At 37.3% G+C, this 25,502-nt stretch overlaps 2 protein-coding genes and 1 long non-coding RNA gene across 5 annotated transcripts in view; all 3 read left to right on the forward strand.

Moving 5' to 3' along the window:
* The window catches only part of LOC112165810 (probable LRR receptor-like serine/threonine-protein kinase At1g56130), a 26,793-nt gene continuing 1,291 nt past the window's right edge, over window positions 1–25,502 (forward strand). The window contains exons 1-25 of one of the 3 annotated variants that reach the window (XM_024302479.2): window positions 2–317; window positions 874–1,072; window positions 1,199–1,270; window positions 1,355–1,426; window positions 1,509–1,580; window positions 1,986–2,057; window positions 2,166–2,237; window positions 2,322–2,393; window positions 2,579–2,650; window positions 2,738–2,815; window positions 2,930–3,001; window positions 3,266–3,337; window positions 3,429–3,494; window positions 4,224–4,292; window positions 4,518–4,562; window positions 6,095–6,159; window positions 6,249–6,407; window positions 6,747–6,991; window positions 7,231–7,432; window positions 7,535–7,699; window positions 7,967–8,085; window positions 8,661–8,871; window positions 8,970–9,201; window positions 9,309–9,459; window positions 9,633–10,351. In XM_024302479.2, coding sequence (XP_024158247.1) covers window positions 218–317; window positions 874–1,072; window positions 1,199–1,270; window positions 1,355–1,426; window positions 1,509–1,580; window positions 1,986–2,057; window positions 2,166–2,237; window positions 2,322–2,393; window positions 2,579–2,650; window positions 2,738–2,815; window positions 2,930–3,001; window positions 3,266–3,337; window positions 3,429–3,494; window positions 4,224–4,292; window positions 4,518–4,562; window positions 6,095–6,159; window positions 6,249–6,407; window positions 6,747–6,991; window positions 7,231–7,432; window positions 7,535–7,699; window positions 7,967–8,085; window positions 8,661–8,871; window positions 8,970–9,201; window positions 9,309–9,459; window positions 9,633–10,046 — 3,168 coding nt within the window. In that variant the 5' untranslated portion in view covers window positions 2–217 and the 3' untranslated portion in view covers window positions 10,047–10,351. Of the gene's footprint in view, window positions 318–873; window positions 1,073–1,198; window positions 1,271–1,354; window positions 1,427–1,508; window positions 1,581–1,985; window positions 2,058–2,165; window positions 2,238–2,321; window positions 2,394–2,578; window positions 2,651–2,737; window positions 2,816–2,929; window positions 3,002–3,265; window positions 3,338–3,428; window positions 3,495–4,223; window positions 4,293–4,517; window positions 4,563–6,094; window positions 6,160–6,248; window positions 6,408–6,746; window positions 6,992–7,230; window positions 7,433–7,534; window positions 7,700–7,966; window positions 8,086–8,660; window positions 8,872–8,969; window positions 9,202–9,280; window positions 9,460–9,632; window positions 10,352–25,502 lie in introns of those variants that run through there. The other 2 variants (XM_024302480.2, XM_040506968.1) reach the window with 2 other exon arrangements.
* Window positions 12,669–17,821, forward strand: LOC112165814. The gene is made up of 12 exons (XM_024302486.2): window positions 12,669–12,842; window positions 13,497–14,661; window positions 15,063–15,175; window positions 15,307–15,426; window positions 15,585–15,672; window positions 16,030–16,121; window positions 16,222–16,326; window positions 16,490–16,599; window positions 16,833–16,920; window positions 17,021–17,056; window positions 17,160–17,256; window positions 17,355–17,821. Exons 2-11 carry the CDS (start codon window positions 13,668–13,670, stop codon window positions 17,241–17,243), a joined length of 1,830 nt encoding a protein of 609 aa, XP_024158254.1. The 5' UTR covers window positions 12,669–12,842; window positions 13,497–13,667; the 3' UTR covers window positions 17,244–17,256; window positions 17,355–17,821.
* On the forward strand, window positions 18,846–20,197 carry LOC112165819. The gene is made up of 3 exons (XR_005800366.1): window positions 18,846–18,975; window positions 19,243–19,384; window positions 19,986–20,197. It is a non-coding gene; the product is annotated as an uncharacterized LOC112165819 (long non-coding RNA).

The following is a 25,502-nucleotide window of genomic DNA, read 5'->3' on the forward strand; positions in this document are numbered from 1 at the left end:
ACCTTTCTCATATTCTTGGGATTTGACTTTCTGATTTTCCCTTAATTCAACTTTGGTGACGACTGCTGCGGTGCCAGTCTATTTTCAGTTAGCCACCATTTCCAAAACTCCTCTCTCTTTCTTTTTATCTGCTTTGTCTCCGAGTCTTCGCAGAAAGGAAGGAGCCCCATATATAGTTTTGGATTGATTGAGCAGGAGAGGAAGGAAGATCAGATTCATGTCACTGGTGGTGTGGTTTTGGTATGCTGCAGCAGCCTGCAGCATATTCATCTCTGGGTTTGTTGCACAGGCTCAACCCACCACAGATACCTCTGAAGGTGATCTCTCTCTCTCTCTCTCTCTCTCTCTCTCAATATAGCAATATAGTGCTATTCGTTTTCCTATTAATAGTTGAAGTTCGCTTAGCAACTTTTTTTCTTGGGTAGCAAAAAGATCGAAACTTTGTGGGTGAAAGTTACTGTCTTTGATTTTTTAGCAAATGTTTTCTTCTGTGTGCTGTACCTTCCGTTGAAATGTTGTCTTGTGTGGAAAAATGTTGGTTGTTCTGCGTTTTTCTTTCAATGTCTGCTTGACTAGGCTTAATTTGCTTGTTATTGAATGAATGCGGGATGAGGGGTATTGTTGCAATGCTTGGAGCACTCTCTCCTGTCTTTGATGGAAGCGGGTTGCGGATTAGTCCACAATGTTGTTACGCTTGACTAATCGTCTGTTGCTTTGAAACAAAATGAACTATTTTTACTCGAATGGAAGTGAATTCTACCCCATCGACATTCTAATTGTATTAAAACTCGTATATTTTGTCAAACTTGAGGTAAAAAAGAACAGTTTGGTTTGTGGAAGACATGGATTAATTCTTTGTAATTGGTGGTGCAGTGAGAGCGCTGAATGCAATCTTTCAGAAATGGAATATTACGGTCAATACAAAGCAATGGAACACAACTGGTGATCCATGCAGTGAACTTGCGGTAGATGAAGATGATGAGACCGCTTATTTCCATGACGATGATTACAATCTCCTCGTCAAATGCAACTGCTCTTATAATTCAAACTCAACTTGCCACATTACCCAACTGTAATTATGTCTCATCCTCTATTGTTGTTTCTACCCAAATGCTGCCTTTCTCAAGAATTTCACTTTATCTATGATATCAGTCATATCATAAGTTGCATCATTTTCATCTGCAATTTGAATTCGCAGGAAAGCAATCACTTTGGACATTGTTGCTCCAATTCCAGAAGAGCTCTATGCTTTGACTTTCCTTCAATATCTGTATGTTCGGTAAACTCTTGTAAATTATTGGTAGCTATTATGTACCCAAGTTGTTTGTTAATTTCCTCCATTTCTTCATTATAGGAATGTGAAAAAAAATTACTTGACAGGACCTATCTCTGCATCGATTGGAAATCTAACCAGCATCAAATACTTGTAAGCCAATCTGAATTCTATTAAAGAGCATATTCCTCGTAAAGAATGTTATTTACACCTGTGCTTGTATTTTGATTTCTAGGGACTTGGGACACAATGACTTATCAGGGGAACTACCAAAGGAAATTGAAAAACTCACCAATTTGACATTCTTGTAAGTCATCTAATTTTGAAGCTTCAGACAAGACAATCTGATATTTACCATGTTAAGTTTTCTCATTTTAGATACTGTCACTGCCTCTGTGCATGGATTGTTAAATAAATGTGTCATTAATCCAGAAAAGAGAACACACACATGTATATGTATATTATTCATTGATATGTGCATTGTCTTTATTTGGATGTGTGATCAATCATGTGGATACTTACGTACTTGATGTTTTTACTTTTTCAAATTCAAGCATGCATGCAACCATATTATTTAATCAAGCAACTGTTTTTAACCAGAAAATCGTCCAACTGTCAGCTGCTGTAGTCATGTACCTGCGTTTACTTAATCTTGATTATCTAAAACTCAAAATTTCTAACATATCCACAAATGTAATTGTCAATGTTGTAGGGGTGTTGGGACACTCAACCTTTCTGGTTCTCTGCCTCCTGAGATGGGGTATTTAAAAACATTAAAAGAGATGTAAGTCTCATATATATGCCTTTTCGTTTCCTTTCATCTACAAAGTATGTTTTATATATCAATACACATATTTATGACAATGCATATTGTTTACACTTTGGCATGCAGTTACATTGATAATTCTGGACTTAGCGGTGAGATTCCACCAACATTTGCTAATCTAACAAACTTGGAAATATTGTGAGTAAGGGCTTTACATCCAAATGGTGATAAATAGGGGAAGAACTGTTATTTGATATCAGAGGTTACCTGTGTTTGTTTCAGTTGGGCAACAGATATAAACCTCACTGGCAGGATACCGGACTTCGTAGGAGATTGGACAAAGCTTACTAAATTGTGAGATTCTCTCTCTCTCTGTTCCCCCCTCTTGATATATATAATTCCATTCAGTTCAGTTGCCTTTGAATGATAATAGGTTCATCATTTATTTGGGCTTCAGAATCAAGCATTTAAGCTCAATGATATCCAAGAAAAATTGGTCTCTGATATAGTCCATTAATAATTAGCTAAATGTTTGTTAGGAGGTTACAGGGAACCTCATTTGAAGGTTCCATACCATCTTCACTGTCCAGATTGACTCTTTTGACTGAGCTGTGAGTATCTACCTGGTCTACTTGTCACCTTTTGTTTATTTGTGCATATCTATATCTTTTACCATTTCCTGTGTGATGTAAATATAGGCGAATTACTGATTTAACGATTGCCAATGACAACTCTTCTCTTGGATTTATCAAGAATATGACGTCTCTAGAAGTTTTGTAAGGCAAATCATTCTCTACATTTGAATTTATTTGGACATTTAACATATCTCTGTTTTGTTGTTTGTTTTCATTCTGAAATCTATTATGAGAGCTTGATTTCACATCCTGCAGAATGCTGAGGAATAACAATATTTCTGATTCAATTCCTTCCAACATTGGAGATTACCGAAAATTGTTTCAACTGTAAGCTTTTCTCTCTGATCGGTGGTCAAATATGTTGAGCAAACCCAAATTTCCCAACCTGAAACCTGTTTTCTTATGTACTGAAGAGCAGCGATACCATATATGATTCTCTTCTTACATAACGCAATGATACGTAATTACCTATTAGGCTAACTAATGATGATCTGGTTCATAGAGAATCTTACCAGCTTTGGGTGCACCGTGATTATGTGTTACTACTAGCTGCTTTTGACTAACTGCATTATTGTTCCTTTTCTACTGCAGGGATTTGAGCTTCAACAATTTGAATGGACAAATACCAGACTCACTATTTCATATGAGTGAGCTTGCCGTCTTGTAATATGTCATCCATGCTTCTTAAATTGCTTTATATTCCTCCAGAATATACTCTTCATATTGAGGCATATATTTCTGTCTTCATAATTAGGTTTCTTGGAAACAATAAGTTGAATGGTAGCCTTCCTGAGTCTAAAAGCTCGTCTCTTCTCGTTGTGTAAGTATTTCAGCATATTTTCTCCATACATCATCCATTGTAATGCAATCAAACTGGAGTTTTGTATTAAAATAAATTTCTATGTGATATCAAGCCATCTCTTTGGTGATGAAAAGGATACTACACTTGATTCGTCTTTATTTGAATTGTACACGGCCAGTTTTCTTTTGGTGAAGGATTCTGAATACCGTCACTTTCCTTTTCTAGTTAAATTTTGTTTTTTTATTTTTTTATTTTAGTGATGTCGATACTAGATGCTAAACGTTGTCTTTGGGTTGATGATTTATATGAAAAACTTAGTAAATAGTACAGATTTATTTTCAGTAGGCAGAGATAAGTAATTAACAGATTTGTTCTCACCACTAAAATAATCGTAACTAGGCCACCTGATAACATTATGAGGAAGGAAATAGAAAGCAGCAATGATGAGTTATAGTTAAAAGCCTAAAATTTATCCCAAAAAAGAGACTGACATTTCATTTATAGAAGGCCTGCATTGATTTATTTATTTTAATTTTATTTTCTTTATAAATACTTCTTCCTTAACTTGGGTTGGAGCTGTATTGTCTGACTCTAAGAGTATGTAGATTCAGATTATTATATATGGTGCAAAATCATATATTGCAGTATATATATGACTTGACAAATAACTAAATTTGATAATGTGCCACTGTTGTGTTGTATTTATGGTATGAAAGTATCTAACATTTTTGTGTGAAATGAATGCAGAGATTTGTCATACAATAATCTAGTAGGCCAGAGCTTTCCGAGTTGGGTCAACGAACAAAGCCTAGACCTGTATGTCTTTGACATTCCACATTTACAATCAGCTTTTATGTTCTGTTTGCTATTTTTAGTTCCCTTTTGGTTAAAAGTTTTATTGTGACTTTTGTATGTTACACTTGGCTAGTTTGATGGAGAAGTTTTCCAACAATACAGATTCTTTTTTCTTTGACTGGATGGGCTTGCATCATATATTATAAGATGATATTAACATTTCTGTATGTTGGGTATATTTTGCAGTAACTTGGTGGCCAACAACTTCAGCATAGACAGTTCAAACAGCAGGTGATTCCTTGGATCTGAGCTCACATTTACTGTGAACATTTTGATAATGCATGTGACAGTCACATCACTTGCAATATATGTCTTTCATAGTTTTGGCTTTTTAAAAATGGTAATTGAGGCTACTATTGTACCCCCGTGTCTTTTGTTGCCCCTGAACTGTCATGGGGGTACTGTTTCGGATCTCTAATCAAGTCTCTAGTTGGTTCAATTGTTACTCAGGATCCCACTGTCAATCCACTGATCTAATGGTCTGATGGTAGCTTCATCAATATAAGAATGCGGAATCTATAAATCATATTATTATGTAGATTGGAATATTTTGGATTATGTTTTGGAGCAAAAAAGGGGTTGGAGAAAGTTGATAAGAGGCTGTGTGAATTTAGTGGGAGATTTAGAGGAAAGTTTTGATCTTAAAAGGGGCTCGTCAAGGATATTCTTGTTCTCATTTTTCACTTACATTGGTAGTTGATTGATTGAGCAAGCTTGTTGAGACAGCAGGGATAGGCAGTTGGTGGAGGTCTTGACGATAGGGAGGGCATTCGAGACCCTGGGGACCAGTGGTGGAGAGTATTGCAAGAAGATTAGAGGATCCAGTAGCATTCTTGTCTGGGGGGGTGAGAGTGCGGGTTGACTTTGGTTCATTTGTGGATGACTAGCTTGACATTCCTTCAGGTGTGGTAAGGAGGTTGGAAGGGATAGTGGGAAGAGGTGGCAAAAAGCAAGAGAGGTTTCTTAGTTCAGGTGACTCAAGTCAAGGACAAAAAGGAGGTTCTGGGGTTGGAGACTTGGTAAATATGGGCTACAGTTTCTACAGTTTTTATGTCATTCCAACTAAATATGTGCTGCATGGAATTGGATGAGAGTTGTTAGAGGTTCAGGTTGGAGCCCATGGATGGATATTCCTTAAACAGAGTGCTTCTTTGGCTTCTGTTGTTTGTTTTGGGGTTGGAAAATGGGGAAAAAGGATGAGGTTTTTTGAAGAGCATTGGGGTGGGGGAAGCAACCTTTTGTGTTCTTTACCCTTGAATCTACTGGCTTTCTCAATAACATAACTTGTCAAATCCTAGTTTCTGTGTTGATTGAAGAAATCAGCAAATACTGGAAGGGAAGATTACAGCAATGTTATTGAAAATTAGGAGAGCATGGAGGTAGTTTCTATTCTGCTTGTTTCCGATAAACTTGATAGGAGAGTGTTCATTGTTCAGTAGCTTGTACTTTATGGCAGCGTCTCTTCAAGGAGGCAAGTGCAAGCTTGAGTAATCCTCATTCGTGTAAGGCATTATTCTGCGAGGGTGGTTTTTTTTTTCTTTTCTCTCTCTCTCTCTCTCTCCTTCCCCGGAGGTGAGAAAAGGGGTGTGCTTTCAGAGAGATGTGCTATGTTGGCAATGTTCTAGGTTGTATGGATGGAAATGAATATGAGGGTTTTGGATATTGTGAAGGGCCAAGTAGAACAGATATGGTTGTTTATTATCCAACAAAATAACTGCTATATTTCTCATTTAAGTGCTTACTTATTTTCTTTTCCATTTCAGTGGTCTACCTTCAGGGTTGCATTGCCTTCAAAGGGGCTTCCCTTGCCACCGTGATAGTCCAGTTTGTAAGTACAGTTCAAACCTCATATGAACATTCTAAGTTAAAATGCCTCTCTGAACATTCTGTGACAACTTCTGTTGTATTTTTGCACAGACTATAACTTCATGATTAACTGCGGTGGTCCTCAGGCTACGATATCCAATGGGACTGTGTATGAGAAGGACATTGAGCCCCTTGGTCCAGCTACATATTATGTGACTGACACAAACAGATGGGGAGTTAGCAATGTCGGTCTTAAAACACAGTTTGTAGGTAATAGTTCTTCATTTTTTTCCCTCCATAAGGAGGTTTAAATATATATACCATGTAATTTACATGATCTAAGCTATCATGTACCATTTCAATAATATTAGTTGTCACTATGATAGCATAGTCTAATTTAAACCCTTAAGATTTTAATTAAACATTCTTAGTAATCACACCAAGGTTCCTCATCAAGTTTGTGCATAGAATGGAAAGTTCCATTTCACACTACCTTTGTCAAGATATTATCCACCTGTTGATCATCTGGCATCTTGTATGAAATGAAAATCTATCCTTGCTCAAGCTTTTACTTTTAACTTGATTCTTGTTAATCAATAATGCCAACAGCTGCATCATATTTGACTGGGACCAACATTCCAAAGTATACAATATCCACTTCATCTCCAATCGGAAATACTTCAGACCCTACGCTATTTCAGAGTGCAAGGATCTCTGCTTCATCACTCAGATACTATGGCTTGGGTCTTGAGAATGGAAACTATACCGTGAAGCTTGAATTTGCAGAACAAGCTATCCTAGATACCCTTAAAAGAAAAAGTCTTGGAAGACGTGTGTTTGATATATATATCCAGGTCTGTGTCATCTCAAATTATTGTTAATATTATTTTAATAAAATCATGCTCTAGGAAAGATGCACTTTAAAATCTGATGGATATTGAGAATCACTGAATGAAAAGAATATCGATCAGCAGCAAGATCTTATTTCTGGTCTCGTCTTTTACCTTTAACCATCACATATATCTTATATTGCCCAAAATGTCACATTTATCACCAGCAAGATCTTATATGTTCCTCATCTATCTGTTTTCAGGATGTTCTTGTTGTTAAAGATTTTGATATACGGAAGGAGACAAATAAGACATCTTTGCTAGCTATTGAAAAGGTATACAAGGCTCAGGTGGTTTCAGAGAATTACCTTGAAATCCATTTCTTCTGGGCTGGAAAGGGGACTTGCTGTATACCAGAGGAGGGTACTTATGGACCTCTTGTTTCAGCCATCAGTGCTACACCTGGTAAAGTAAATGAAAATTATAGTCGGACCAGTTTATTAGTTTATGATGCTTTCTTTCACACTGTGCTCCATGCTGTTGACTAAAGAGCTTTAATTTCTACAGAATTCAAACCTACCGTCAGCAACAAGCTGCCAAGTAGGAAGAAGAATAGGACTGGGCTTATTGTGGGAATTGTTGTTGGTTGTGGAGTTTTAATTCTGGTGGTGCTGCTTTTATATATTGTTCAAGGAAGAAAGAGGCACAACACTGATGATGACTATGATGAAGGTAAACTATTTACAAAAGTTTGACTTCTCAAAAGACAAAATAATTATATATTGTATTAGCTAATAGCTATAAGTGGAATCTTCTACTTTTGTTGTTTTATTTCTGTAAACTAGGATATTTTATTTAACTTGAAAGAAAGCAAATTGATTGTGAGAAAAACATAGATGCATACTTTGTACTTAAGCAAAAAAAAGAAAAAGAAAAAGAATGCAATCTGATTGAGAGAGAAACATGCTAACAGAGATATTCATTGTGAAAAATTTGTAGAGCTGTTGGGAATAGATCTTGGACCTCTCACTTTCAGTTTTTCTGAACTGAAGGCAGCTACAAATGACTTTAGTCCAGATAATAAGCTTGGAGAGGGAGGATTTGGGCCTGTCTTCAAAGTAAGTTACTATGCTGATTAAGGATTTTCGATTTTTCATGGTGTGTCTACTTACATTTGAATGCTTTAATGTTTACTGCTTGATGCAAGAATATTGTATATCTACTTCATATGCATGAGTGTAAACCTTGACATCTTGAAACACCAGATTCTTTGTTTCCTTCTTTTTTCCTAATAAACTTTCTAAAATTTTTTCTTCATGTCCCTTATAAAATATGTTGATCCTGTATTCATGAAATGGCAGCAGTACGCACCTTACCATTAGATCATGAGGTTTGACTTATGATTGGTAGGATGCCAAGCACTTTCATTTGTGAAAATTAGGATGATATGAGAAAAAGCATCATCCTTAAAATAGTTGAAGAGCATAAAGCACAAGCATCTCCTAAAGCACGTGCATCTCTATATATATATATATATATATATATATATATATATATAGGGAACGGATACGTCCAATACATTAGAAACATTATATCACCATTTATGACATGAAGCCCAAAGTTAGTGCGTAAGGGTGTCATGAACAGTACATATTAATTTTGCCCAACTTTGACAGATTTTTGTTATTAATAGGGTGCTCTAAATGATGGAAGAGTAATTGCCGTAAAACAATTGTCTGCATCATCCCACCAAGGAAAGAACCAGTTTGTGACTGAGATTGCCACTATATCTTCTGTGCGACACAATAACCTAGTAAATTTGTATGGATTCTGCACCGAGGGAGCCAAACGGCTCCTTGTCTATGAGTATCTGGAGAACAAGAGTCTTGATCAAGCATTATTTGGTATGAGAATACCATTATCAATTTATTTCTTCTAGCTTGTAATAGGATAAAGAGCCTTGCATCTTGATTGGCTTATAATTATGGCTTGTGTGAAACAGGAAAAAGAGCCTTGCATCTTGATTGGCCGACACGTTTTGATATATGCTTGGGCGTAGCTAGAGGTTTAACTTATCTTCATGAAGAATCAAGGCTTCGAATTGTACACAGAGATGTGAAGGCAAGTAACATCCTGCTTGACTCTAATCTCATTGCCAAAATATCAGATTTTGGTTTGGCGAAGCATTATGATGATAAAAAGACCCACATGAGTACTCGGGTTGCAGGAACATTGTAAGATCTCAAACATTTTGGCCACCATATTTTCTTGTAGTTTCTCATTTCGTTTTTAACTATGTTGGGTGAGTTACAGATAGTGCATGCAATTGTTAATAATGCAGTGGGTATCTTGCACCGGAATATGCTATGCGTGGACACTTGACAGAGAAAACCGATGTGTTTGCCTATGGTGTTGTCATTCTAGAAATTGTCAGCGGTAGGCCAAATTCTGATCCAAGTTTGGAAGGCGATATGGTTTATCTTCTTGAATTGGTAAGAACTTTATGCTTTTCAGATTTTGACTTTGATATGTTCGTTGTGTCATGATTAATTCTGTTACACTGTTCTGCTACAATGAAGAGGTTTGGGTTTACCATAACACAATCTTTTAGTTATCTTCAGTATTGTTTCACTTTTCATAATACTACTGTGTTCTTCCTCCTTAGGCTTGGAACTTGCATGAAAACGAACGTGAAGTTGATCTAGTAGACTCTAGATTATTCGAATTCAATGAGGAAGAAGCAAGACGAATTATCAACATAGGACTTTTGTGCACTCAATCATCACCAATGCTACGACCACCTATGTCTCGCGTGATTGGAATGCTTGCAGGAGATATTGAAGTGACTCCTGCTATTTCAAAGCCCAGTTACTTGACAGACTGGAGATTTGATGATCTAACCAGCCAAACGAAATATGGATGTACTGGCACCAGTCTAGGAACTGATACGTCAACTAGAGGAACTGACTTCAGCTTTTACCACTCATCGGCAAGTACAAGCGTGATGGGGGATGCAGGGCAATTACCTTCAAATGCTACTCTTCCCATACTCAATAATACTAATGGTGATGGTAGGTGAGTTTTGAAGGAATAGGCTGATCGATTATACCTCTATTTTTCTATTGATACATATAGCTCTTGTTTCTTGATCATGTACATACACAGTACTTTTTATTCTTGATGATGTTGTAAATAGTTATGGCTAAATCATGTAAATAGATGAAGAGTGATATGTGCCTTTCACTATAGATTAGTGATTGATAGAATTGTGTATAGGAGTAATTGACGTTGCTATTAAACGTTGCCTTTTTGTATACCCTATGTACTCGTATATAAATCTCATAGTGAGATGAATAGAAGATCATCTCATTCTTTGTGTTTAAACTCTCTCTCTCTCAAATTCTTTTACTATTGTTTTACAACACGTTATCAGCACGAAAAGCTTTGAAATCGCTGATTAACCAAAAGAGGGAAGTGGGAGTAGATATATATACGATTAAAGAGGGAAGTTTTGTTACAATCCCAGATTCATACAAGACCAAAAATGATATTTGAATATGCCTCTAAAAGGTCTCCATACAATTCCGAAGAACCCTTCCCATTCCTGTCAGGTTCTAGTTTACCAATCAAGCAAGCTTACAGGTTGAGGTGCAAGAGTTAGCTTCAGCCAACTTGTTCAAACTTCTGAATCTACACACATACATACAATGAATACAGGGGCGGAACTAGAATTTAAAGCTTTGGGGGGGGGTTGGAAACTTGAAAATAATACTAAGAAGTATAATCAGTACGTAAAATCTTTCCTTTCTGATATATTTCATAACTTTTCTTTAAAATTTGGCTGGTTCTTTACTTAAAGATGCTTACCAGTAACTTTATTAAGTTTCTCCATTAACCACTGCAAGTGGCCTAGTGGTTTTTGCCTAGTTGGGTGTGCTCCCCAACCTAGGTTCGAACCCCGAAGCTGTCAAAGTGGCCAGGCACTGTGCTGCAATGCACAATTGGAGCATTTCACATGCGCTGAAGGGGTTTATCTTGGGCCTAGGAAGCCTTTGGGTTCCCCTTGACAAAGTCAAAAAAAAAAAAAAAGTTTCTCCATTTGCCATTGCATGGATTCAGATTGGTGGGAGCGGTCCAATCTAGTTAATTGCATCAAATTTCCTTCACGTTCTTTGAGAGTTAATGAGTGTTAATTGGATTAGATTGTGTTTGAGAAAATCTTTGGTCCGGACCCCTTCTACTACTATAGTAGTTCTGCCCTTGCACGAATAACCTGAAATTTGTAAGCAGTTATCAACAGAAAACTGCATCATACATGGCAAAGAAACTAAGACCCCAGAAAACCGAGAAGCTGCCTTCCTAAAACAGTAACAAGCAAGAAAAAAAAGGTGGCTACCTACCATGGCATGCCAAAAGACTCAAACAAAGGCCAAGACCAATAATAAACTAAGCAAGTGGAAGGAGCAAATCCTATTAATCTTGCATCACAGAGAGTCTAAATTCCAATCTATAATTCTGAATCTAATTAAGTAAAATAAAAAACAGCAATTGAAATTAAAAACTTCGGAGCGGGGAAGAGATTGACATACCTGAGCGTAATAGAGTACAAATCAACTTTATCGTGAATCTTACAACAGCGGCAACAAAGCCGGATCTACTATATCCTTCGACAATAAATCAACAATCAATTCCATAGTTGATGCATCGGCAGAGAAACCCCTCTCAAGCATTTCTTGAATAAGTCTCGTAGCCAGTGACGTGTCATTCTTATTTAACAACCCTCGGATAATGGTGTTATAGGTGCAACCATTTGCAGAGCATCCTTTCCCTTCCATTTCTCTCAGCAACTTTTCTGCTTCAATTATTAAGCCATGACGACAAAGTCCTTGAATCATTACAGTGTATGTTCTGACATTAGGTTGAACTTTTGATGACAAACCACAGAAGAGATCTCTTGCGGATTCAATTTTTCCAGCTTTGCACAAACCTTCAATAACAAGAATGTAAACGACAATATTAAGTTCGACTTTGTTGGCTTCCATTTCTTTAACCAATTCTATTGCCGTAGAAAGTTGCTGGTTATTACACAGGCCATCAAGTTTGAACATCTGGAAGCTGGCCACAAGCTAGCATCTGAGAGAACAACTTTTCTGCTTCTTGTAGTCTCCCCGCTTTGCAAAGACCATCAATAAGAGTGTTATAAGTAATGGTATTGGGAAGTAATTCCATATGACGCATTTCCTTGAAAATCTCGTTAGCCTTATCAACCTTTTTACCCTCACCAATCTCAATTGCGTGATAGACTACCCATCTTTGTTTAAATTTCGAATGATGGATTGGAGATGGATGCCGTGTCATTTGTGCATTATGGAGTTACGAGATATAATTAAAAAGGGAGAGAGAAAGAGAGAGTTAAAAAAATCATTAACGACCCGTTGATGCATATATATTTATTAGGGCTGGGCATCTAAGCCCGAAAACCCGCAAATCCGGACCGGTCAGTCAAAACCTGACTCGTTCGGGCTGGGTCCAATTTTTTTTTTTGTCGAAACGGTCCGGGCCCGGCCCTTGACTTTCAAGCAAACGGTTCTGGCCGGACCTTGTCTTTCAAAGTGCCCAAAGCCCGTCAGGCCCGTCTAAGAGATTAAAGAACAGATGTCCTTGTATTATTGGTGATAATATAGAGAGTAAAATCCTCGGATCGAATGCACAAGACATTTCCATTTTCCATTTTTATTCTCAGGGTTTAGGGTTTAAGACTTGGTTTTGCAACAACTGAAACTGGAGTAGTGATCCAATTCGCAGTTTACAGTTGGGTTCTGGTTTTAGAGGCTTCGTGGTTAGGGTGGTCGCCGTTGAGGTTCAAAGGAGTCCGGTAAGTACCAAACGAATTTGTTCTTGGTTGATATTCCTTTTGGTATGGAATGAAATGCCATTAGCTTAATCTAAAATGTGAATTCGGCATTGAAAGGACTTTGCTTGAATGCAAAGGACTGTGTTTCAATGAAAAAGAATATGTTTTGTTAGAATTTCAGCTCAAACTGTGTGTGAAGATGCTTAATCTTTTAATTCCTGCTGTGACCAAGAGTTGTATGAGGTATTGCTGATTTCTTATTGTGATATTGAGATTATTTGGTATGGGTAAATTGTTAGGAACTTCATCCAAACTGTGGGTTTTGGTATGGGAAGGACCCAATGTAATGGCCAATCTGTAGAAACAAACAGCGCTTTTTTATTTATTGCAAAAGACTGCTGTTTTGATTAAATCTTGAAGATCAGATACTTATATCTACCTTGTGAGAATTAATGCTCAAATTTATCTGATCCTTACGTTTTTCATCTCTGCTGGCCCAGTAGTTGTATCGGGCTCAGTAGAATGGAGGTTTTCAATATAATGTGAATATAGTTTGATATGTTAGTTTCTTTTTGTTTGTTGTTTCATTCCAAACAAATGTATTGATGGTTTTTTAAATGCTAATGAAAATGCACTGTATTCTTTGATTTCTTTCTTATCCGGTATATTTTATAGGTGGGATTCAGGCATGAATTTCAATATCTTCAGCCCTGGCTCTGAAGTGTATGCCGGACAAAGATTTTCCTTGTGAGTTGTAACTATTATCTTCTGAATCTTTAAGTTATTGGTAGGGAATTGCTATTTTCTACAATTCAGGGTTTTAAACTAGTCTTTAGTGATTAGAGAATGTCTGCAGAGGAAAAATTAAGGTTTAAGTTCAATAAGAAACTCAAAATAGCAGTTGGAAATTCTAAGTTTTCAAATAGTGGGAGAAAGAAGGCTGAAGATAATGTCAATGAGAGTGAGAATGGTAAGAGAGAGAACTATAAATCGAGTGTAAGAGATAAGAAGTTTCATACTGCTGAAGAGGGGAGTCGGGGAGTTTTTGATAGAAGGAAGAGAATCTATGTTGATCGAGATGCAGCTTGGGAGGCTAACAGTAATGAGGAGGCACCTTATAGGAAGGTTTTATCTAAAAAAGGACAGAATCAATTGAAGTATGGTTATATTAATGAGAAGAACTACAGTAGATCTCCTTCACGTCCTCGTTACAAGTGGGGTTCTAATGAGAGTGCTTCTGAAACTAAATGGTTTTCTCCCAAGGAGAGAAGTGCAAAAGTTTATAATAACTTCGGCAATGAAAAGAATAATAGTAGATTTCCTTCTTGTCCCCGTTCGAAGTGGGATTCTGATGGATTAGAGAATGCTTCTGAAACTAAACGTTTTTCTCCCAAGGTTAGAAGTACAAAAGTTTACAATGAAACAAAAGTTAGGGACGCTGATAATTTTGGTAATGAAAAGAGTAGCAGCAGATCTCCTTCGCGTCCTCGCTCTACATGGGGTTCTGATATCACTGCTTCTGAAACTAAACGTTTTTTTCCTAAGGTTAGAATTGAGAAACGTTCCAATAAAACCAAAGTTAAGGATGTTGATAAGATGGAATCTATTACAACTGATGGTGGACGAAGTGCTTCACTGAAGAAACATAACCAAATAAAACCAGACTTGCAAAAATTCCCAAATATATCTCTTCCAAATACTGTGAAGAAAAAAGCATGGGAAAAGAATATCTCGGATGAAGGATCAGATGTGCTAGATGGTCAGCGAAAGAAGAAACGAATGCGACCAGATCCATATGACATATCAAATAAACGACTTGATGATAGTATTGCTAAAATTGGTTAGTTTTTATCAATACCTTTTGTGTGTATATCTTTACTGAAATATATGTGTTGTCGGTTCTTAATATCAATTTCTTTTTGCTTAATTTTTTCTATATAAATGGTCAGTTTTTATCAATACCTTTTGTGTGTATATCCTTACTGAAATATATGTGTTGTCGGTTCTTAATATCAATTTCTTTTTGCTTAATTTTTTCTATATAATTGGTCAGTTTTTATCAATACCTTTTGTGTGTATATCTTTACTGAAATATATGTGTTGTCGGTTCTTAATATCAATTTCTTTTTGCTTAATTTTTTCTATATAAACGTATTATTTACCATTGGTAAGCGATACATTTTCTAAACCATATAAAGTAGTTTTCATTGTGATTACACCTGTACTTTTCTTGTCGTGCAGAAAACTTAAAGGAGAAGGAAAAAGATGTTGAGGAAAAAGCTGAGATATCAAAGAATGCACAATTTCGTGCAATCCAACCAAGTCCATCAATCCTTTCCTATGTCGAAGATAATGTAATTTGTATGACAGGTCTTTTGATGTTTTGGATATGATATTGATTATATACAGGTTTTCCAATCTTTGTGCTATATATACTCCTGTTCGTTCTCTAAGTATAATGTGTTTATTTATTTATTATTTGTAGTTGTTGGGTCGTAGACGCTTGATTGAGCTGAGGAGGGCAGGGTACAACACTGAGCTTTCTGCACCATTGGATGATACTCCTTTCTCTACCAGCTCAGAAAGAGAGCGGATTGAGGAAAATGTATGTGATACAAGTCTAGATAAACATCCTCATGTTCGAAATATTAGATGTATTTTTTTTCCATGTTTTCTGAAACAAGCTTAAATTCATTTATCGGGAGGGTAAGCCTCTTTACTGTCTCATATGGAACCATTGTTATTGATAATTAATGTTTGCAGATATTTAGGAGTAAATTGACATTTTTTGCTGCTGCAAAAGTTTCATCATCATTTCCACCTCCTGATCTTCCGGAGATTGCATTTGCAGGTTCGTTTGGTTTTTTTTTCACCGAAACCTTACTATTGCCTTTTGTTCTTTAACTGTAGTTACTTTATTTCTGATGTGATTTATGAGTGTATAATCTTGAGTATGCCTCTTCCCGTTTTTGATTGGTAGATAAAATATTTCACTTTTTGAAGAAGTCGTCTTTCTCTCCCTATCAGGGAGAATTGATTTGTATGCTTGAGTTTGTGAATTTTTGATGGACTTGATGTTCCTCATTAGTTTGCAATATTCTGGTCGCTTCAGACTATTGGAATCAGAAAGTTTACTGTTTAATTTTGTAGATATAATCTTCTTCAGTGAGATAATAAGTGATACAATTGCCTTCTGTTGCCTTTTTAGGAAGGTCAAATGTTGGGAAATCATCACTACTTAATGCACTTACTAGAAATTGGGGTGTTGCACGAACATCAGATAAGCCTGGTCTTACTCAGGTTAGAAATAAACTTTGTTGCTGTGATTTCAGCAGCTTTTCCGTGTTTTTGGTTTTTGGTAGCTTTCAGTTTGTTGATGACAGCTGCACTTCTTCTGCAGAGTATTAATTTCTTCAATCTTGGATCAAAGCTCTGTTTGGTTGATTTGCCTGGATATGGCTTTGCTTATGCCAAAGAAGAGGTTAAGGATGCTTGGGAGGAGCTTGTGAGTATTTAAATTTCCCTTTTCTTTTCTGTAGTGACATTTTTTATTAGTCACATCTTTAGCATATTAGCTTCACTTTTGTTCCGGTATGCACATGAGTGAATCCAGTGATCTTATTGTAATATGTGCTAATGTATGTGCTTGGATGCTTCAAACTTTGTAGGTGAAGGAGTATGTTTCCACAAGAGTTGGTCTAAAACGAGTGTGCTTACTTATTGATACCAAATGGGGAATGAAGCCTAGGGATCGTGAACTCATTGACCTGATGGAAAGGTACAAATTACATGTAGACAATCTTGGAAAAAGTGTTAAGTTTGATGAGTGTGGGTATTACCTTATTAGTGGCACTGTGTATATGGTAGAGGATGATACAGAGCCATCTATTTTCTTCATGTCCTGCGTGTGCGCACACTAATAAACACTTTTTTGCACATACTTGTATATGTGCACACTGAAATTATAGGGCTTGTGCTCGAGTTTTATGACTTTCATTGCTTGATTGACAGATCTCAAACCAAGTATCAGATCTTATTAACGAAATCGGATGCGGTTTTCCCGATTGATGTAGCACGCCGTGCAATGCAAATTGAAGAGGTAATTTGATCATATAAAATGGTAATCTATCTACTAAAAACTGAAGCAGCATTTTCTGTGGATAAGACTAACATTTTTAATTCAAAAATTCATATTGCAGAGCCTCAAGGCAAATAAGTCTCTGGTCCAACCTGTGGTATGCCCTCTATTATTTGATCTGCTGATAGTCACAAACACAAATTTGTACAGCATTATGTTACCACTAACTTAACTACGTTGGATTTTGATTCTTATTTCAGATGATGATGAGCTCGAGAACTGGAGCTGGTATACGAAGTTTACGAACAGTGCTGGCAAAAATTGCTCGAGTTGCCAAAGTTTGAAATGTGTAGTCAGGTGAGTGCTTTCTTATGAATAATTCTTGTATCCCAACTTCTCAACATTTTGGTTTTCTTCCGAGCTAGTTGATGAAGTTTTACTTACGTTCCTTGCAGGCTGCGGGATCCACTTCCTGTGCAAATGTTTTGGCTCACCATTCCAAGTAAGCTGAAAGCCTCAAACTCAGAAATAAAAGGCACAACGCTGCAGATTTGTTTGCCTGCGCAAACTGACAAAGAGTTCTAGAATATGATAGCACTTTCCGACTTACAGGCAAGAAAAGGATGGCTGATTCGATTTCATGTTGTGCCTTTGACAGTGATCTGTTATGGGACTGACCTGTAATTAGCCTAATATGTGCTTAGCAGGACACTGAGTGGTCATGTTGATGGAAATTTATTGGTTCATCAATTATTAAAAAAGAGTTATGATAACCCTTGAACAAAAGAAAATTGCAAAGAGAAGACTAATTCTTGGTTTTTCGATTATAAAAGACTCATTCTTGGTGAGTGGTTGAAAACTTGCATTGGTTGTGAACATTAGTGGGATCCAATGCCAATTGCAACATGGTGGACTTTTGTTATATAGCCTTATCTCAATTGGGATAAATACAATGAAAAAGCCTATAGCTGTCATAGAATTTTGTTTGACATGGTCTGAGAATCAATGGTAGGTGACGCGGTTAGGTTTGTACACATTTATATTATACATGAAAAATTCGTTTCCAATTGGTTGGTTCAACCAAAATTAGAGGGTAAACAAGAAAAGCCAATTTTGAATTTTTGAGCATGTTCATATTCCCCTCATTCCTTCATAATATTAGCATGTTGCTTTCACATGTTTGTGATTTGAAATCTTAAGCATTTTCATATTCCTCTCATTGGTTTCTACTAAATTTCTTTCATCAGTTAAAAATCATCAAGAATCAAGTTGTACTCGCGAGGGTAATTTGTATGATAAGCAACATGAACATAACTAAATAACAAAAAGAAAACTCAACTATACTAAATCAAATATAAGAAAAAATTATTTTATCCGTGAATTATAACTTATTAATTATTTAAAATAGCTGGCATCATGGAGATCACAGGTACTCACTGACATCACAGAATGAGAATAAAAATGATTGTTTTTTTCTAAAATATATATTAAAAACATATTTTGAACACACCTAGAATATATTTTACTACCAACGTCGGTTGATTTAGTTGATATAGGCGTGTTTGTGGTTGAGCTCCAATCCAAGTTCGATCCCTGTTGTTAGCAGTCATGTTTTGGACCGCGCGATCTGTAAATCTCTTGCGGAAATTGATAAATAGGGATTTTGGAGAGTGTCTCACATTAGTCTTTCAGAATTGAGATTGTATATCAACTCTAAATACGGAGGTAGGATAACCTTTCTCTTTTCAAACTTTTGCTTACCTTACTGAATTTATATATCGGAGTTTCTAGTGCATTCGTATCAATGTATGAATAAAAAAAGGGTATTTATCAAAAAAGTGAATTAAGACATTTGTGGATGAGGTAGGTCGAATGCAACCATCGCATGCATCCAAAGTTACAAATAAAACCGACCACTTCTCTATTAATTTCATGTTAGTCAATGATCTCATTCCCCTAACCAAAATTGACCATTCTTCAACTGCACCCTTCCTGCTCCTCCCTCTCTGGTGGTGCTGCTTTTATATATTGTTCAAGGAAGAAAGAGGCACAACACTGATGATGACTATGATGAAGGTAAACTATTTACAAAAGTTTGACTTCTCAAAAGACAAAATAATTATATACTGTATTAGCTAATAGCTATAAGTGGAATCTTCTACTTTTGTTGTTTTATTTCTGAAAATTAGGATATTTTATTTAACTTGAAAGAAAGCAAATTGATTGTGAGAAAAACATAGATGCATACTTTGTACTTAAGCAAAAAAAAAGAAAAAAAAAATAATGCAATCTGATTGAGAGAGAAACATGCTAACATACATATTCATTGTGAAAAATTTGTAGAGCTGTTGGGAATAGATCTTGGACCTCTCACTTTCAGTTTTTCTGAACTGAAGGCAGCTACAAATGACTTTAGTCCAGATAATAAGCTTGGAGAGGGAGGATTTGGGCCTGTCTTCAAAGTAAGTTACTATGCGTCTTCAAAGTAAGTTACTATGCTGATTAAGGATTTTCGATTTTTCATGGTGTGTCTACTTACATTTGAATGCTTTATTGTTTACTGCTTGATGCAAGAATATTGTATATCTACTTCATATGCATGAGTGTAAACCTTGACATCTTGAAACACCAGATTCTTTGTTTCCTTCTTTTTTCCTAATAAACTTTCTAAAATTTTTTCTTCATGTCCCTTATAAAATATGTTGATCTTGTATTCATGAAATGGCAGCAGTACGCACCTTACCATTAGATCATGAGGTTTGACTTATAATTGGTAGGATGCCAAGCACTTCCATTTGTGAAAATTAGGATGATATGAGAAAAAGCATCATCCTTAAAATAGTTGAAGAGCATAAAGCACAAGCATCTCCTAAAGCACGTGCATCTCTTGATATATATATATATATATATATATATATATATATATATATATATATATATATATATATATAGGGAACGGATACGTCCAATACATTAGAAACATTATATCACCATTTATGACAAGAAGCCCAAAGTTAGTGCGTAAGGGTGTCATGAACAGTACATATTAATTTTGCCCAACTTTGACAGATTTTTGTTATTAATAGGGAGCTCTAAATGATGGAAGAGTAATTGCCGTAAAACAATTGTCTGCATCATCGCACCAAGGAAAGAACCAGTTTGTGACTGAGATTGCCACTATATCTTCTGTGCGACACAATAACCTAGTAAATTTGTATGGATTCTGCACCGAGGGAGCCAAACGGCTCCTTGTCTATGAGTATCTGGAGAATAAGAGTCTTGATCAAGCATTATTTGGTATGAGAATACCATTATCAATTTATTTCTTCTAGCTTGTAATAGGATAAAGATTTATAATTATGGCTTGTATGAATGTTGAAACCGAAAAAATCTCTGACTCCCTGGTTCATCCAATCCGAATCCCTGACCTCATCAGTCAAATTCTGCCAAACACCAGGAAACGTCATAGCCTTTCTAAATAAAATCCATGACTCCCTGGTTCATCCAATCCGAATCCCTGACCTCATCAGTCAAATTCCGCCAAACACCAGGAAACGTCACAACCTTTCCAAACAAATCCAAAACAAATCGAATCTCTGGTTCACTTACACCAAATTCGTCCAAACACTATTCCTATTCCAAAAAGCCATACCCTCCAATGGGTCATTCACCCATTGGAACTCTTGAACTACGAGTGGCTTGATCCCTCTCCAAGGGTACGTAGGCAACCCATTCAAATATCTGGGTGCAGCCGCAAAAACAAATAAACAAACACACATCCACAATTGGTTTCTTCATAAATGGAATCAAAGGGTGTTTCCCTGTAACAGGGGATTGTAATTAAGAGACACATTCTGTCTTGAATGGGTCGAACCCGAAATAATAAAAACTCTATTCACTAAATGAATACGAGTGAAATTATGTTGGGTGACATTTACGCTCGCTGTGTGCATATTTTCTCTCAACATAATTTTTGGCACGCCCAGTGGGACCCATTCTCCTTTTCATCTCCATTTGTGATATGACTAATCATATGTGTTACTTGTTTGCCTCAGGATACAAGATGGCACCACAAGTTACAGTGTATTTCCAAGAGCTTAAAGCTATTGGGTCGAAGGCTGGACAAGCAACACGAGTTGAACATCATGTCTCATTCACCATTGATCAAGCCCCACTGACAAGCAGTGTTCAGAAGCTCAACCATGATGTCAAAGTCATTAAGACCGCTACGCTCAATGCTAACCATGCCCCTGTCAGTACTCAGATAATGATCGGGTCTATTCCAATCAATTTGGTCATTACACCACATAGACCCGAAGCCCCGTGCCTCGAGTCCCCACAACAAGTACATCTACAATCAGCGACAGCTACTATAGCTTCTGAACCTCAGATAGTCAAGTTCATCTCAACCTCTGACAGCTCATCTGGCACACAGGACAAAGTTGTTAAGGCACACCACCGACAGAATCTATCAGTGGTCAACAAAACAGCCTCTACAACTAGAAAGTCCAAGAAAACACGTACACCAGTGGGGGCATTCCAAGCACATAAATCACAGGGGGCATTTCCAGTTAACGTACCACAGGGGGCCTTCCCGGACTCTTCAGCAGAATCAAGACCATCTATGGTCCCTGTTGTTAGTCAACATACTCAAGCATTGTTTGAGACAAATGATGGCACAAAGCCTGAGACTATGTCAGTTATGGTCACAAACGCATCAACAATAGAAGAGCAGCTAGAAGAAATGAAGAGAACGCTAGCTGAAAAAGATGCTCAAATAGCAGCGCTGACTTCTCAATTCGCTACTATGGCCAATATAAGCGATCATAAAAATGGTGGAAAGAGTGATCGTGAAAAGAACATCGGAGGACATGGTTCCACAATTGCAAGTCTTGAAGACATAAAGACACTAATTGCAGAAGGAATCCGTGAAGTATACACCTCCTCAAATCCACAGTTCTCTGGGTACTTGAAACCCTACCCTGCTCATTACGATGCACTACCATTCCCTAAAGGCTATCAGAAGCCAACTTTTGACAAGTTCGATGGGGTAGATGGCTCTCCGCATGAACATTTGGCTCATTTCTTCTCAGCCTGTGGGGAAACATCACAGTTAGATGCATTGTTATTAAGGCAGTTTGTTCAGTCCCTTAAAGGAGTAGCTTTTACTTGGTACAGTCAATTACAACCAAGTTCTATCCTCACATGGGACGATATGCAAAGAGCTTTTCTGGCACAGTTTGTCAGCTCCAAAAAGAAGGTCTCGATTATCGACTTGGCTGACACTAAACAGAATTCTGATGAAAGCACTAATGAATTCATTTCCAGATGGAGGAGCTTAAACCTCCAATGCTCAGAAAAATTGACAGAGATTTCGACAGTACAAATGTGCTCAAACAATCTCTTACCAGAGATAGCAACTTTTGTTAGCACCGCAGAACCTCAAACATTTGAAGCACTAGTCTCAAAAGCTAGTAATGTTGAAAGACAAGTTGCCCGTAAAAAGTTTATGACACAAAGGGCATCCTTTAAAGACCATACAGTTGACAACACAGATGAGTCGCTGGCAACCTTTGTCAAGACTGAAAACAAGTCAAACACATGCAAAGGAAAAGAAGGGTCTAGAAAGCTCACCCTCAAAGAAAGAAAAGAAGTCAAATACTCTTTCGATGATGATGATGTCGAACATATTTTCAGTGAGCTCATCAACGCACAAGCTATTGAGCTTCCTGAATCGAAACAACGAGGTGAAGTCAACAAGACCAACGACCCCAAATTTTGCCAGTATCATCGAATCGTAGGTCACTTAACAAGGGATTGTTTTGCTCTGAAAGACATAATCCAAAAGATGGTCAATAACAAGGAAATTGAGGTGGAGACATCGTCGGCAGAGTGAAATCCAAATTTACCTCCGAACTTACTGGTCTCTCAAAAGGTGCTTCGAAAAAGGAAAAAATTCCTTTATGGGAACTACGTGCGGCTTGATCCCTTAAATGGGTACGTAGGCAGTCTAGTCTCAAATTCTAGATCCAGCCACAAAATATTCAAAATCATATTCTTTTCACCAACAGATTTCAATCAAACGGCACCTAGCCTTGTCCCTCTGAAGAACTCCTTGTACGAGTATAAACAACAAATGGTGAAGAATAATGAAGGATATGGGTTGCAAAAAAAAAAAAAGCTCTATAAACAGCTTTCCCAAACTCTGATGGACTTTTGGAATAAACTAAAGTTGTCAAGCCTCGCACGCGAAAGCTATTCCACGCACGACGCTTGAGGGGGCAACTGTTGAAACCGAAAAAAATCACAAGTCCAGAAATTATATGGTGATGGTCTTTCAAAATTCAAAAATTGGGAGCCCATTACAACATTGATATTCCTACAAGCTGCTGTGAAAAAAAAAAAAGAAATACATTCAATTTCACACATGGGATAAGTTTGTTACAACTTTGACCAAACTCAAAACGGCAAAGCAAGGAGACTATTATCTTTAACAAGTTCAAATAACGTCAAGTTAGAGGAGATAATGTTCTGTTAGCCTTGATTCAAGTCTCGGTCAAGTTGTTGACCAATTCAAATATACATGAGGAGTGATAAGGATAGACTTGTTATTCAAAATGGTTATCAGCTATCCAACATACACTTATCCAACCACCCTTATATAAAGGTGGCAACGGTGAAGAGAAACACGGGGGGAGAAGAGGGAAAATATTCAGAAAACAAGAGGCTAAGACTCTGCCAAAACCGAGAGCGAAATCAAAGCAGCTCGAAGGGTGAAGTTCAGGTATACACTGCATCATGCTGCTCTTGCTTGCTTCGGCAGGGAATTAACAGGTTTTCTTCAAGGCAAAAGGGGGCTGTTCATGAACAACCAACACCCTTTTGAGACAACCATGGTCGTTCAAGAACGGCCGAGCAATCTCCTTTTGAATTAAGACTAACATGCTCGTTCATGAACGGCCGACGTCTTAATGCAACACGGCTGCTGGGGTTTTAAATATTGGAACATGGGGTCGTTCATGAACGGCCGAGTTCCGATATCACAACCTATGCTATACATTCTCTTCCTCCAAACGCAGCAAAACCCATCACATAAAATGCCTCCCTTGTTGCCTTGCTTTTCTCCTTCCACCACAAGACGCCATATTCGCCTCCTTCAAATTCGGCAATAAGAGAGCTCTCCTACTTCTGCTTTTCATCCACCACCACTTCCAAAAAGAAATACAAAGCCTAAACTACCAATTCAAAATGCCAAGCAGAATGATACAGAGCCTCACCCTCAATGTTTCGTCTCCTGCAGATCAAAAGAAACAAAAGAGTCAGAAGGCAGTGCTGCAAATAGAAATACAAGGCGTTAGAACTTCCGTGCGATGATTACCTCGGTGAGAGTTGGCAACAGGACTTGGCTCTCAATTAAGCCTGCATACACAGAAGCTTTCGTGTCAATTGTTAGTTGAAAGGCAAAATTACGTTCTGGAACCAAGACAAGGATAATTAAAGTAATCCGTTTGTTCTCAGAACTGGTGATTTAATTAACAAAAAGACAAGCTAAAACTTGCGAGTGCTTTCTGTGTTTGAAGCGGTGGTGAACGGAGGTGATAATCAAAGCAGGACATGGTGGCAACTTTAATTATTAATCAGCTTCTACGTGGTTTGTAAGATGGTAGGAACATGGCTCAGATGCTCAGAATCAAAACAAAGAATGATTAAAATATTTCTTTGTTGAAGCAGTGGTTTGATTAGTAAGAGACAATAGAATGGAAACAAATAAGCTTTGTTTCTAGAACTAGTACCATACATAATTAACAAGAAGACAAAGCTTAATTGTTTAGACAAAATTCCATCTTGAACTTGCTGTATGTCGGCAAGCATAATTGAATATTTGAAGGTGGTGTACATGGTCAATAAAGGAAGGAAATCATATTTGATGGATTGTAGCATTCACAGAAGGGTCGTACCAGAAGAGGAATTGCACCAGCTTTCCAACCCTGCACACCGGCTAATCAATCTACTGCTGTGATGGGGAATTGAGACTGCAACAACAAGGAAATAAATTTGGGGATCTTAGTCGGTATTTCGATTGATCGAAGCCCATTGAAAAGCTTTACCCAGTTCAAGTCTCCCTCTCCGAAATGAGCTGCAAGAGCTAGCTTCACCTCCAACATAATTTCTATTAGCTCGAGGCAACTACGCCAACAAGGATTCCAGCTTTCTGATGTAAAGATTGATAGAGATCAGTTTAGTCTCATGGATGGAGTGGACCGTTTCAATTGGGCCTAATGCATAATAAAGCTAAAGGCCTGGAAAGAAAAGATGGGGGTCCAGATCATTTTATTTGGGCCTAACGCATAATAGAGCTAAAGGCCTGGAAAGAAAGATGGGTGCCCAAATCATTCGGGCCTGACGCAAAACAAAGCTAAAAGGTTTAGAACGAAAAGATGGGTGTCCAAGTCAGTTTATGGGTTTGCCTACGAATTCCGAAGCACTACAAAGCCCACTTCAAGACAGTTTACCTCAGAAGTTCGGGCCTAGTCGAATTTATTATCAACAAGTAAAGGAGACAACACAAAAGCCCATTTACACTGCCGAATACAAGATTCAAC

The sequence above is a fragment of the Rosa chinensis genome, chromosome 5 (assembly GCF_002994745.2).
Source record: "Rosa chinensis cultivar Old Blush chromosome 5, RchiOBHm-V2, whole genome shotgun sequence".
NCBI classification, from domain to species: Eukaryota; Viridiplantae; Streptophyta; class Magnoliopsida; order Rosales; family Rosaceae; genus Rosa; species Rosa chinensis.